At 36.3% G+C, this 12,081-nt stretch overlaps 1 protein-coding gene across 4 annotated transcripts in view; it reads left to right on the forward strand.

Annotated features, from left to right (window-relative positions):
• TMPO (thymopoietin) overlaps positions 1-11,126 on the forward strand; it is a 37,165-nt gene extending 26,039 nt beyond the window's left edge. The window contains exons 5-9 of one of the 4 annotated variants that reach the window (XM_054445393.2): positions 5,027-5,146; positions 5,244-5,339; positions 5,753-5,863; positions 7,161-7,249; positions 8,382-11,126. In XM_054445393.2, the coding sequence (XP_054301368.1) occupies positions 5,027-5,146; positions 5,244-5,339; positions 5,753-5,863; positions 7,161-7,249; positions 8,382-8,667 (702 nt within the window). In that variant the 3' untranslated portion in view covers positions 8,668-11,126. The remainder of the gene's footprint in view (positions 1-5,026; positions 5,147-5,243; positions 5,340-5,752; positions 5,864-7,160; positions 7,250-8,381) is intronic. The other 3 variants (XM_063646604.1, XM_063646605.1, XM_054445394.2) reach the window with 3 other exon arrangements.
• Positions 11,127-12,081: the final 955 nt, after the last annotated feature.

Here is a 12,081-nt window from a genome sequence, read left to right on the forward strand (position 1 = left end):
TAAATAAATAATAAAGATGGTCTAAGGGGTAATTGAGTTGGGGGAATCTAAACTGAGGGGCAGAATAAATAGTCAAAGGAGTGTAGGTTTAGATGACAGGCAGAATTAGACAGTGGCTTTATTGCAGAAAATTTAAAACATGTAGAAGAGTGGTGGGAAGAGTTTAATGACCCTCCAGTCATAGATGTGCCACCTTTGTCAGTGTTTTACCAGTTTGGTTTCATCACCCCACACCCTCCAGCTTTTTAAATTACTTTTTTTTTTTTTTTTTTGAGACGGAGTCTCACTCTGTCGCCCAGGTTGGAGTACAATGGCACAATCTCGGCTCACTTGCAACTTCGCCTCCTGGGTTGAAGCAGTTTTCCTGCTTCAGCCTCCTGAGTAGCTGGGATTACAGGTTCCCGCCACCATGCCCGGCTAGTTTTTGTATTTTTAGTAGAGACCGGGTTTCACCATGTTGGCCAAGCTGGTTTTGAACTCCTGACCTCAGGTGATCCACACGCCTTGCCTCCCAGATTGCTGGGATTACAGGCATGAGCTACCCCGCCTGGCCCTAAATTGCTTTTGTTTTTTTTGTTTTGCTTTTTCCTGGAGTATATTAAAGCAATCTTTGACATATTGTTTCACACATTAAAAAGTCAGCATTTTAGCATATATCTTTGAAAGATAAGTGCTGTTCCAGTGACAATGCCAATATCGCACCTAATAAAAATAATAATTTATTTGTATCTAATTCATGTTTAAATTTCTCTAGTTTCAGAAATGTTTCATTTATGATTATGTTGTTCAAATCAGGATCCAAACAGGATCCACATATCCAGTTTGATTTTTTGGTTGTTTTACTCTCTCAAGTCTGTGTCTGTAGCTGTTACCACTGTAACTGTTTCTCTTCCCTCCATTTATTTGGTGAAGAAACCAGGTCATTACAGAATTTCCCAACATTCTGGATTTGTTAGGTTGCTTCTTTATGTCATTTAATTAGCTTCTCTATACGCTGCATTTCCTGTAGAGTGGGTTAGATATGTAGTGAGGCTATGCAGGAGACCTTTCTGTAATAGAAATTTTTCATATCTGTGCTATCCGTTACAGTAGCCACTAGCTGTTGAATACTTGGATGGTGACTAGTGAGGCTGAGAAACTCTCAGTTTTTGTTTGTTGTTGTTGTTGTTGTTGTTTTGTTTTGTTTTGAGATGGAGTTTCACTCTTTTTGCCAAGGTTGGTGTGATCTCAGCTCCCCACAACCTCTGCCTCCCAAGTTCAAGTGATTCTCCTGCGTCAGCCTCCTGAGTAGCTGGGATTACAGGCATGCGCCACCATGCCCGGCTAATTTTATATTTTTAGTAGAGACGGGGTTTCTCCGTGTTGGTCAGGCAGGTCTCGAACTCCCGACCTCAGGTGATCCACCCGCCTCAGCCTCCCAAAGTGCTGGGATTACAGGCGTGAGCCACTGCGCCTGGCTGAAACTATGTTTTAATTTTAATTTTAATTAAATTTAAATGACCATATGTGGCTAGTGGCCTACCATATTGGACGGCACAGATCCAGAGGGTTGGTCAGATCCATGTTCAGTTTCTTTCACAAGAATACTTAAATGATATTGTGGCCTTCCTATTACATCGTTTTAGGAGGTATAGAATGTCTTTCTGGCGATGCTAAAATTAGTAATTGATTTAGATTTTGAAAGGTTAATCCATCTCTTATAAAGATCCACATTGTCCTTTCATTTAATGGTTCTAACAACCATTGTCATATGATTATTGCCTAGGTCTATTATTTTGAGGCTTTTTTATGTATTGGATTTATGATCAGTTACAGTCATCATTCTTTTTTGATGTTCACATTGTGCCATCTCTAGCCATTAGGAATTACTAAGTTGGTTCCTGTATTTTTTAATTCCTTCCCCCATTTATCTTTGATAGTTTCTTGTTTTCTGGAATAGTAAGACGTCCCAGGCTCATGTATACTTCCTGCATCATACCTGGAATCAGCCATGTTTCTAAGGAACCCTGATCCTTTTAATAGAAAATACTATTTGGAAGCAACAATTTGGGTGCTGACTTGTTCATTCCTACTGGTTGTCATTGTTTCTGGGTCTTTTCAGTAGGTAGTGCTAGGTAAATCATGAAGTAGTGGTGATATTTCAAATTTATAAATACAGGCTAATTTTGGGTTATGTTATACTTGTATCTTTTATATCTTATGCTGAATATCTTGGTTCTTCAAATGATGTTGTTACTTATGTAAGTATCACAACATATATGTGTTTCTAAATAATACAGTATTACTACTAACAATAAGACTGTTAAATGCAATTTGGGATTTTGTTTTTCTTGTCTTTAGGACATATCCCACTAGAATGTAAAGTCAAAACACTGTGCTTAAAGTCACTTGAAAGAATTTTTTTGTGTCATACAGCCACCAATTTAATGGTTAGGTTTTTTGGTTCTCTAATGCTAGGATTGCTTTTTCTTTTATTATTTTTTAATTGTGTTGAGAGTATAATGTAGTTTTATGTAGGCAAAATAAGGTAGAGTCAGAATTTTGGCTTCTGTCCTTTTCCCTTCCATCTATAGATAAGCATTTTTATTAAGTTTTGACTTATATTTTGTTTCTTTTTAAAAATATAAGTAAATATATAGATTTTTATATCCTCCCCTTTTACATAAAATGCAGCTTGCTTTGTACATTTCCATTTTTAACCTAAACATATAACCTGGAGATCACTCCATATCGGAATGTAGCCATCTTCCTCATTGCTTTGTACAACTGCATTTTATGTGTTGCATTTTATGGATGTACTGTAATTTATTTAACCACTCTCCATTTGGTGAATATTTGAGTTGTTTTCAGCTGTATGTTACTATGAATAATGCCAGGATGAACCATGGAGCAGCATTTTGCATGTGTCATTGCATACTTTTTGCCAGTTTATCTTGGGGAAGCGTACAAGTAAAATTGCTAGGTAATTTCACCATTACATTTCTCTGCATATGAGTTGAAGCATTTTGGATTCCCACCAGCAATGTTTGAAAGTACTGTTCTCAAATGGAGGAATATGAGGCTGTTTTTTAAATAAAGTTAGTATGAGTAACCATATTGGTCATATTTTACTTAAATTGATAGGCCTTTAAGATGGCTTTTAGTTATCTCAGGAGCTTTAGAAATTATCTATTCCCAGACCTGAAGAGATTCTGATTTAATTGGTTATGGTAGTTGGGGGCATTTGCTTTTTTTTTTTTTTTTTTTTTAAGCTCTCCTTTGATGGTACTGTGCCACAACGATTGAGAATCTCAGATTATAAAACTACCTTTCCATCTATTCAAATAGTTGGTAATTTGACTATTAAAAAGCACTTACTCTGGCCAGGTGCAGTGGCTCACACCTGTAATCCCAGCACTTTGGGAGGCCCAGGTAGGTGGGTGGATCACCTGAGGTCAGGAGACCAGCCTGGCCAACATGGCAAAACCCTGTCTCTACTGAAAATACAAACAAATCAGCCAAGTGTGCTGTTACATGCCTGTAATCCCAGCTATTCAGGAGGGTGAGGCAGGAGAATCACTTGAACCTCGCAGGTGGAGGTTGCGGTGAGCGGAGGTTGCGGTGAGTGGAGATTGCGCCACTGTACTCCAGCCTGGGCAACAGAGCGAGATTCTGTCTCAAAAACATAAATAAATAAAATAAAAATAAAAAAGCAGTTACTCTGTGTATGTCTGTAATTTATTTACAAATTTCTCTTTTGACAATAATTTTGCATTCAGCGAATACTTCCTAATTGCTAGGATAAGGAACCCAGAGGTTCAGATTGTGACTTAAAACTCTTATAATGTCAATTCCAAATATAGATAAATACAAAACCATGATTTATGAGACTATGTCTGTAACTTGTGGGAGTTTGGTAGTATTACATCCAGCCATTTAGGCATATTTATTGGATGACCACTCCTGTCACAGGATTAAAGTTTAAAAAAAAAAAAAAATCTGTCTTTAAATTTAATAGACATTGACTTGGACGTTAAAACCATCAGTAATCTAGGTTAAATATTGGCGTGAAAGCAAAAGTGACAACAGAAGGACACTGCTATAATACTGATCATTGATGGATGTTCTCTAGTTAAAAGAATTTAAAAGAATCATCTGGTAATAGCAGCTTCAAAACTGAAAACCTTACTACTTGGAATGCGGAATTTCGGGCCCTGCAGCTACAGAATCAGAATCTGCATTTAACAAAAGCTTCAAGTGATTTATAGGCACATTACAATTTAAGAAGAACTGATCTAATGGGTTTTAAACCAGTATGTAAGAAATGCTGGATTCTTTAAAATGAGGAATGATCAGTGGAACATAGAAATTAATCTGAGACTGAGAATTAATCTGAGGCAGCTGTTTTCTGTCTTTCTATAGTGACATGGATAGCATTGAGATTTGAAAGTGACATTAGGCTTGCATATTCATTAAAGAGTGACCACAGGGTTTTTGTGGCTACCTAATTTTGACACCTGAGAATATTTTAGTTCAAATAAGCTATATGTGGGATTATAATTTAAACTGATTCTACTAAAATGATTCTAACCATATGAAAATAATAATGTTTAATCTATGCTAACAATTACAAAAGTTTGTATTTTTGTTTTAAAAGGAAACTGACTTAGATGACTTTCTTCTAAGCCATGATCAGTCTGCTTTTTGTTTAGACAGAGATGTAGCTCCAATACTAGAGCCAAATAGCACACAGTGAGTCAAAAAGGGAACTGGTGATAGTTGATGTGCTTTTTTTCCCCATAATTTTTATAATTTGTGAGCTACTATAGGTGGATTCTTTAGTGTATTTTAGCACTTTTTAAGTGTTTTCTGATGCCTAAATATCAGTTCAATTAATACATTTAGGAATATTTTGAGGGCATAGCCTTGTTTGTAAATGCTGGCATTTGGAGACTTTTATTTCATGGCTTCTCAGTGTGCCAGTATGGCCGTTACTAAAGTATTTGATGTTAGAATATGACTTTTTAATGTGTTGATGCTTGAATAGAGCTATTCTCAAGCTGGAATAACTGAGACTGAATGGACAAGTGGATCTTCAAAAGGCGGACCTCTACAGGCATTAACTAGGGAATCTACAAGAGGGTCAAGAAGAACTCCAAGGAAAAGGGTGATGCAAGGCTTATTCCTTAGAATTGGGTTTTCAGATTGTAGGGTTTTAGTATTATTTTATATTTATTGTTTTTGTTTTGTTTTCAAACTAACAGGTGGAAACTTCAGAACATTTTCGTATAGATGGTCCAGTAATTTCAGAGAGTACTCCCATAGCTGAAACTATAATGGCTTCAAGCAACGAATCCTTAGTAAATATGTTTCATAAACTATACAAGTGGTATTCTTTGTAAATTACCCTTTAATTGGAAATGGGGAGGTGGTGAATTTTGGCAAATCTCAAATTTACATGTTTTTTTTTTTTTTTAACAATTTTAAACTGATTTTCCCCATATAGTTCTGAATTTTAGAATTTTCCTATATCCAATTTATGTAAAGAAATCTAATTCATTGTACAAGAAAGTATAAGGGTTTTTTTTGTTAAAATATTTGAAGAATGAGACTTCATATGTGAGGCACTAAGTTGTGTTTGTAGGCTCTATTGCTTAAATCTTTACTAAGGGAAAATTTCTAATATTACAGAGATAAAATATCTTTCTTTTCTTTTTAAGTGTCTGTGTTATGTTTGGATAATTCTGAGTCTGAATAATTTGAATCTTGGCAGGTTGTCAATAGGGTGACTGGAAATTTCAAGCATGCATCTCCTATTCTGCCAATCACTGAATTCTCAGACATACCCAGAAGAGCACCAAAGAAACCATTGACAAGAGCTGAAGTAAATGAATACAATTTAGATCGATGCTATCATTGATCTTTCAAAGAGGAAATATTTATATTTGGTTTTTTTTTTTTTTTTTTTTTGGAGTGGGTGGGAGCAGAGCTTTCTTTATTGGGTGATGTGTGTAAATATGCATAAATTATTTTAAGGACACTTTTATTAGTGAAAACAGAAATTAACTAATATAGTTTGACATGCTAATACTATCCTCTTGCCACTGTATCCCTCTTAAGTTCCAGTTTTCAAGGGAGTGGTCATTTGTGTTCTGCTTATAATATGTTCTGTTTGTCATGGATGCAAGTTTGAAAGTGCTGCTGGGCTATGAGGGAGGCTACAACTTTCTTTTGCTGACGGGTCAAATAAGAGACTTTAACATAACTTTATGTGGTGCTGGAATGGGTTAACTCCTGTGTAATTAAGCTTGAAAGTACTAACTGCATGGTGCATTTTAATTTGAATAAATCTTTACAAAAGGAGCTGAAACATTTATTATTTTGTTCTGGACATACAGGTAAACAGTAAAACAAGCTAAACATTATATATTTTTTAATTTGGGCATATTGCATTGAGTATAATTTTAAAACATATAATAAAATTTGCTAAAGGTTCATGTTGCTTATCTTCTGTATTTTATCTTTTACTACAGAATTCTTAATAAATGAAGAAACAGTATACTTTTTTTTTTGAAACGGAGTCTTGCTTTGTTGCCCAGGCTGGAGTGCAGTGGCACGATCTCAGCTCACTGCAACCTCCGCCTCCTGGGTTCAAGCGATTCTCCTGCCTCAGCCTCCTGAGTAGCTGGGATTACAGGTGCCTGCCACCACACCCAGCTAATTTTTGTATTTTTAGTAGAGACGGGATTTCACCATGTTGGTCAGGCTGGTCTCGAACTCCTGACCTCAGGTGATCCACCCGCCTCGGCCTCCCAAAGTGCTGGGATTACAGGCGTGAGCCACCGTGCCCGGCCCAACAATATACTCTTAATAGTAAAAAACAGAAAATCAATGAGGGAATTAGCATTGCCATGTTAGATTACTGAATTTTTCCCCTCAGTTATTTAAATGTGTGGCAGTTTTTCACTCCAATAACTACATATATAAGGTATCTTCAAGAAATTTGAAGAGAGCCTTGGAAGCATGTGGATACCTAGATAATAATTTAGAAATGGCAGCTGTAAAATCTATGATAGATTTAAAGGCATTTTGTTCTCTAAAACTTATTATTTATGTTTTAATTATTGCACATTTACACTAAATTTTAACTTGTGGTTGTTTGTTTGTTTGTTTCTTATTAGGTGGGAGAAAAAACAGAGGAAAGAAGAGTAGAAAGGGATATTCTTAAGGAAATGTTCCCCTATGAAGCATCTACACCTACAGGAATTAGGTATTCAGATACATTTAAACAAGTACTAGTGTATTCTAGTAGGGAATCTTTATTTTTAATTCTTCATCACAAAGTTACTGTACTTCTGCTCAGAATTAAGCTGTTCTTTTGGAGCCAGGTACAGTGGTACATGCCTGTAGTCCCAGCTACTCAAGAGACTAAGGCAGGTGGTTTGCTTAAGCCCAGGAGTTCGAGACCAGTCTGGGCAACATAATGAGACTCTCTGTCTACCCACCGACTCTTAAATAAATAAGTGAACGAACTGTTCTTTTGGGAGCAGTTTAATTCCCCTAAGCCCACCAGTAAATATTCTTGAAAGTTTAATGAGTTTCAGAATTGCAATGAGTAAATGGAGGATATTAAATAAATCACTTACTTACTACTTAATTCGTATGTTAAAATCTAAATGAAAATCTATTGAGAAATACTTTTTCCCCCCGAGTTTCTCTTTTCTTATTGAAAAGGCTGTGTTTATGTATCTTAATTTTTAACTGAAAGAAACACAACCAAAACTGTTTTGTTTTTCCTCTTTACTCCTAAACATGAGCTTTGAAGAGCCTTTAAGAAGGCAGGTTTAGTGACTATTTATCAGTGTTCTGAATATTCTTTTCTAATAAAGGATGCATCGAACTTTTGTTTTTTTTTTTTTTTTTGAGACGGAGTTTTGCTCTGTCGCCCAGGCTGGAGTACAGTGGCGTGATCTCGGCTCACTACAACCTCCACCTCCTGGGTTCAAGCGATTCTCCTGCCTCAGCCTCCTGAGTAGCTGGGATTACAGGCACCCACCATGATGCCCGGCTAATTTTTGTATTTTTGTAGAGACAGAGTTTCACCATGTTGGCCAGGCTAGTCTTGAACTCCTGACCTCAGGTGATCTGCCCGCCTTGGCCTCCCAAAGTGCTGGGATTGCAGGCTTGAGCCACCATGCCCGGCCCATCTAACTTTTAAAATAGAAAATATGTAGAAGTTTTAAATAGGCTGACTGACCTCACTGCTTTATATGTATCAATTTTCTACTGTTACCTCAGGGAATGTGCTTCGAATTAGGAGTGGCAATGACATTTTATGTTATTTCTCTAAATCATGCCTTTATCTAAAATTATTTTTCTTTTCCTCCTTTCACTCCCAACAGTGCTAGTTGCCGCAGACCAATCAAAGGGGCTGCAGGCCGGCCATTAGAACTCAGTGATTTCAGGATGGAGGAGTCTTTTTCATCTAAATATGTTCCTAAGTATATTCCCTTGGCAGATGTCAAGTCAGAAAAGACAAAAAAGGGACGCTCCATTCCCGTATGGATAAAAATTTTGCTGTTTGTTGTTGTGGCAGTTTTTTTGTTTTTGGTCTATCAAGCTATGGAAACCAACCAAGTAAATCCCTTCTCTCATTTTCTTCATGTTGACCCTAGAAAATCCAACTGAATGGTATCTCTTTGGCAGGTTCAACTTGGTCTCCTATTTTTAATAACTGTGTTGAAAAACATTTGTGTACACTTGTTGACTCCAAGAACTAAAAATAATGTGATTTTGCCTCAATAAATGTAGTATTTCATTGAAAAGCAAACAAAATATATATAAATGGACTTCATTAAAATGTTTTTGAACTTTGGACTAGTAGGAGATCACTTTGTGCCGTATGAATAATCTTTTTTAGCTCTGGAACTTTTTGTAGGCTTTATTTTTTTAATGTGGGCATCTTATTTCATTTTTGAAAAAATGTATATGTTTTTTGTGTATTTGGGAAACAAGAAGGGCAAAACGTAGTATAATGTGAAGCTACACATTTAAATACTTAGAATTCTTACAGAAAAGATTTTAAGAATTATTCTCTGCTGAATAAAAACTACAAATATGTGAAACATGATGAAATTCAGTAAGAGGAAAAGTAACTTGGTTGTACTTTTTGTAACTGCAACAAAGTTTGATGGTGTTTATGAGGAAAAGTACAGCAATAATCTCTTCTGTAACCTTTATTAATAGTAATATTGTTGTAGCCCTATCATACTCACTTTTTAAGACACAGTATCATGAAAGTCCTACTTCAGTAAGACCCATTTACATACAGTAGATTTTTAGCAGAGATCTTTTAGTGTAACATACATATTTTAGAGAATTGTTGGCTAGCTATACATGTTTTGAAAAGCTGTTTAGCTAGCTATAAGGCTATAATTGGAAATTTGTATTTTTTATTTACAGCAAAACATTTATTCAGTCATCCAGTTTGCTACCAAAATATGTTTTAGATAAGTGTGTGTATGTCTGTTTAGAAGTTAGAAATTGTAAACACTGGTCTTATGTTTCATTTGGATTCATTATTGCATTGTCTTGTTACCAGAAACAAATTTTGCCAAGCTTTTTTTGCCCTATATTTCCCAGCATAATTTGATTAGAAAGTACAAAAAGGGCCGGGCGCGGTGGTTCACGCCTGTAATCCCAGCACTTTGGGAGGCCAGGGCGGGTGGATCACAAGGTCAAGAGATCAAGACCATCCTGGCCAACATGGTGAAACCCCGTCTCTACTAAAAATACAAAAAAAAATAGCTGGGCGTGGTGATGTGCGCCTGTAGTCACATCTACTAGGGAGACTGAGGCAGGAGAATCATTTGAACCCAGGAGACGGAGGTTGCAGTGAGCCGAGATTACGTCACTGCACTCTAGCCTGGAGACAGAGTGAGACTCCATCTCAAAAAAAAAAAAAAGTACAAAAAGTACTTGCTTTTATATTACATCATAAGCAGTAGTTAATAAAGTTGTATACTCTGAATAAGAGGTGGGCATTATGATTATTTTATTTTATTTTTTTTTTTTTTTTTTGAGATGGAGTCTCTTGTCACCCAGACTAGTGCAGTGGCACGATTTGGGCTCGGTGCAACATCTGCCTCCCAGGTTCAAGCAATTTTCCTGCCTCGACAGAGACAGGGTTTCACCATGTTGGCCAGGCTGGTCTCGAACCCCTGACCTCAAGTGATCCGCCTGCCTCAGCTTCCCAAAGTGCTGGGATTACAGGTGTGGAGCCACTGCGCCCGGCCGGCATTATGATTTTGTGTACTCTTGAAATGGTTATCTTTGTGGATGATTTTTTTTTCTTTTAAGCTGAAACTTACCTCATGAATAACTTGGTTAAAGTAATAGGTGATTAAAATTTCAATAGAATCAAATGAGACAAAAATTTTAAACTGACTCATTTGATTTTCAACTTTACAGTCATTGACCATAAAGCACACTAAAAATATGTTATTTTTAAATACATCTGAAATAAAAATACTTACTAAAAAGGAAGAAGCTGAAGATGTATATTTAGACCAGCACACAATTTTGATTTCAGTTAGCCTTATTCTAATATTTAGCTTTCAGATCTTTCATACACATTTTCACGTACTTTGCAATTGAGACCAGAAATACTTGTAGGTCTTTCTGCAGAATGAGTGGGTCCTTGCAAAGTGAGTGGGAAACTTATTCCTAGATCAGAAATGTTTGCCTCTCTGAGTAAAATGTTTCTTTGAGATGAGCCATAGAGGGGGCACCTTTTACTCAACTTTTCTTTGTTTTGAAACTTTGTTTCCCATATTGTTTTCAGCCTTTTGTTTATAATTAGAAATTGTGAGAAGCTTCATTTAGTGTTTAAAAATGTGGGGAGATAAATCAGACTTAACATGTATGTAAGATCAATTCACTTAAAAGTATGGTCCAAATAGCAAAAATAGGACCAGGTGAAACATGTAGCCATTTTTTAAAAACATGTACTTGGTCTTTTGTGTGTGTCTGTTTTATTCCATTAGAACAAATGTGTCCTTGATGTAAATGCAAAGCATTTCTTCCTGATTAAATTGTAGATGTAGACTTTACAATATAATTCAATAATAAAAAGTAATTAACCTCTAGTTTTGTCGTTGCAATAAATGGTTTTCAGATAGCACAAACTGTGATTTCTGGATAACATTTCTTATGTGGTATTTATGGATTATTGTGTTTTATTTCAGTCTGTTCATATGTTTTACTTCTTATCATTGTAATCAGGTTCTCATTTATTCAAAGGTAAGCGATGTGTAGGTATTGTACTCATAGAATGACATTAAGAAGCGCTCCAAGGCACCTCTCCCACACCTAGTTCCTTTTTCCCACCAGTTTTACTGTCTTTGGTATTTACCTATGACCCTTATGATTGTTAGTCTTGCTTTGAGACTAAGCCCGTGTCACTGTGAGACGTCATGGAGCTGTGCTCACAAGATGAAAGTGCCATTATGTCTTCGTCATTCATGTGTCCCCAGAGGTGATTTGACTTAAATTAGTGTTTTTCAAGGTACTATAGACACCATAATTAATTAGAAGGCAAATCGCATCAAAGGCTTAAAACAACAAGTTTTATTGCATGCTTACCATGTGCTAGGTACTTTTCTATGTGCTTAATATGTATTGATGCACTCAATCGTCACGATAATCCTATGGAGCAGGCATTTTCGTAATCTCATTACAAATGAGGAAATTGATGGTTAGAGGTGTTAAGAAGCTTCATCATGTTTGCACACAGCTGAGAAGTGATGGCTCTGGTTGCATATAATATGGCAGAGGGAACCTAAAAAACCAAACAATTCTTTGTTTACATGCTTTAAACCAGTTCTGTGTTCAGCCCTGCTCCTTTCACAACTTTGGTGGTGCCTTTTAAGTTTCAAACCTCTGAAGCGTTCTTTTGGGTAAAGTAGCTCACTCCTAGTTTTTCTTGTTTTTGTTTTCTTTGAGACAAGGTCTCACTTAATCTTTCTCTGTGGCTATTTAAATTTAAATCTTCTGGCCAGGCGCGGTGGCTCACGCCTGCAATTCTAGAACTTTGGGAGGCTG

The sequence above is a fragment of the Pongo pygmaeus genome, chromosome 10, assembly GCF_028885625.2.
Source record: "Pongo pygmaeus isolate AG05252 chromosome 10, NHGRI_mPonPyg2-v2.0_pri, whole genome shotgun sequence".
NCBI classification, from domain to species: Eukaryota; Metazoa; Chordata; class Mammalia; order Primates; family Hominidae; genus Pongo; species Pongo pygmaeus.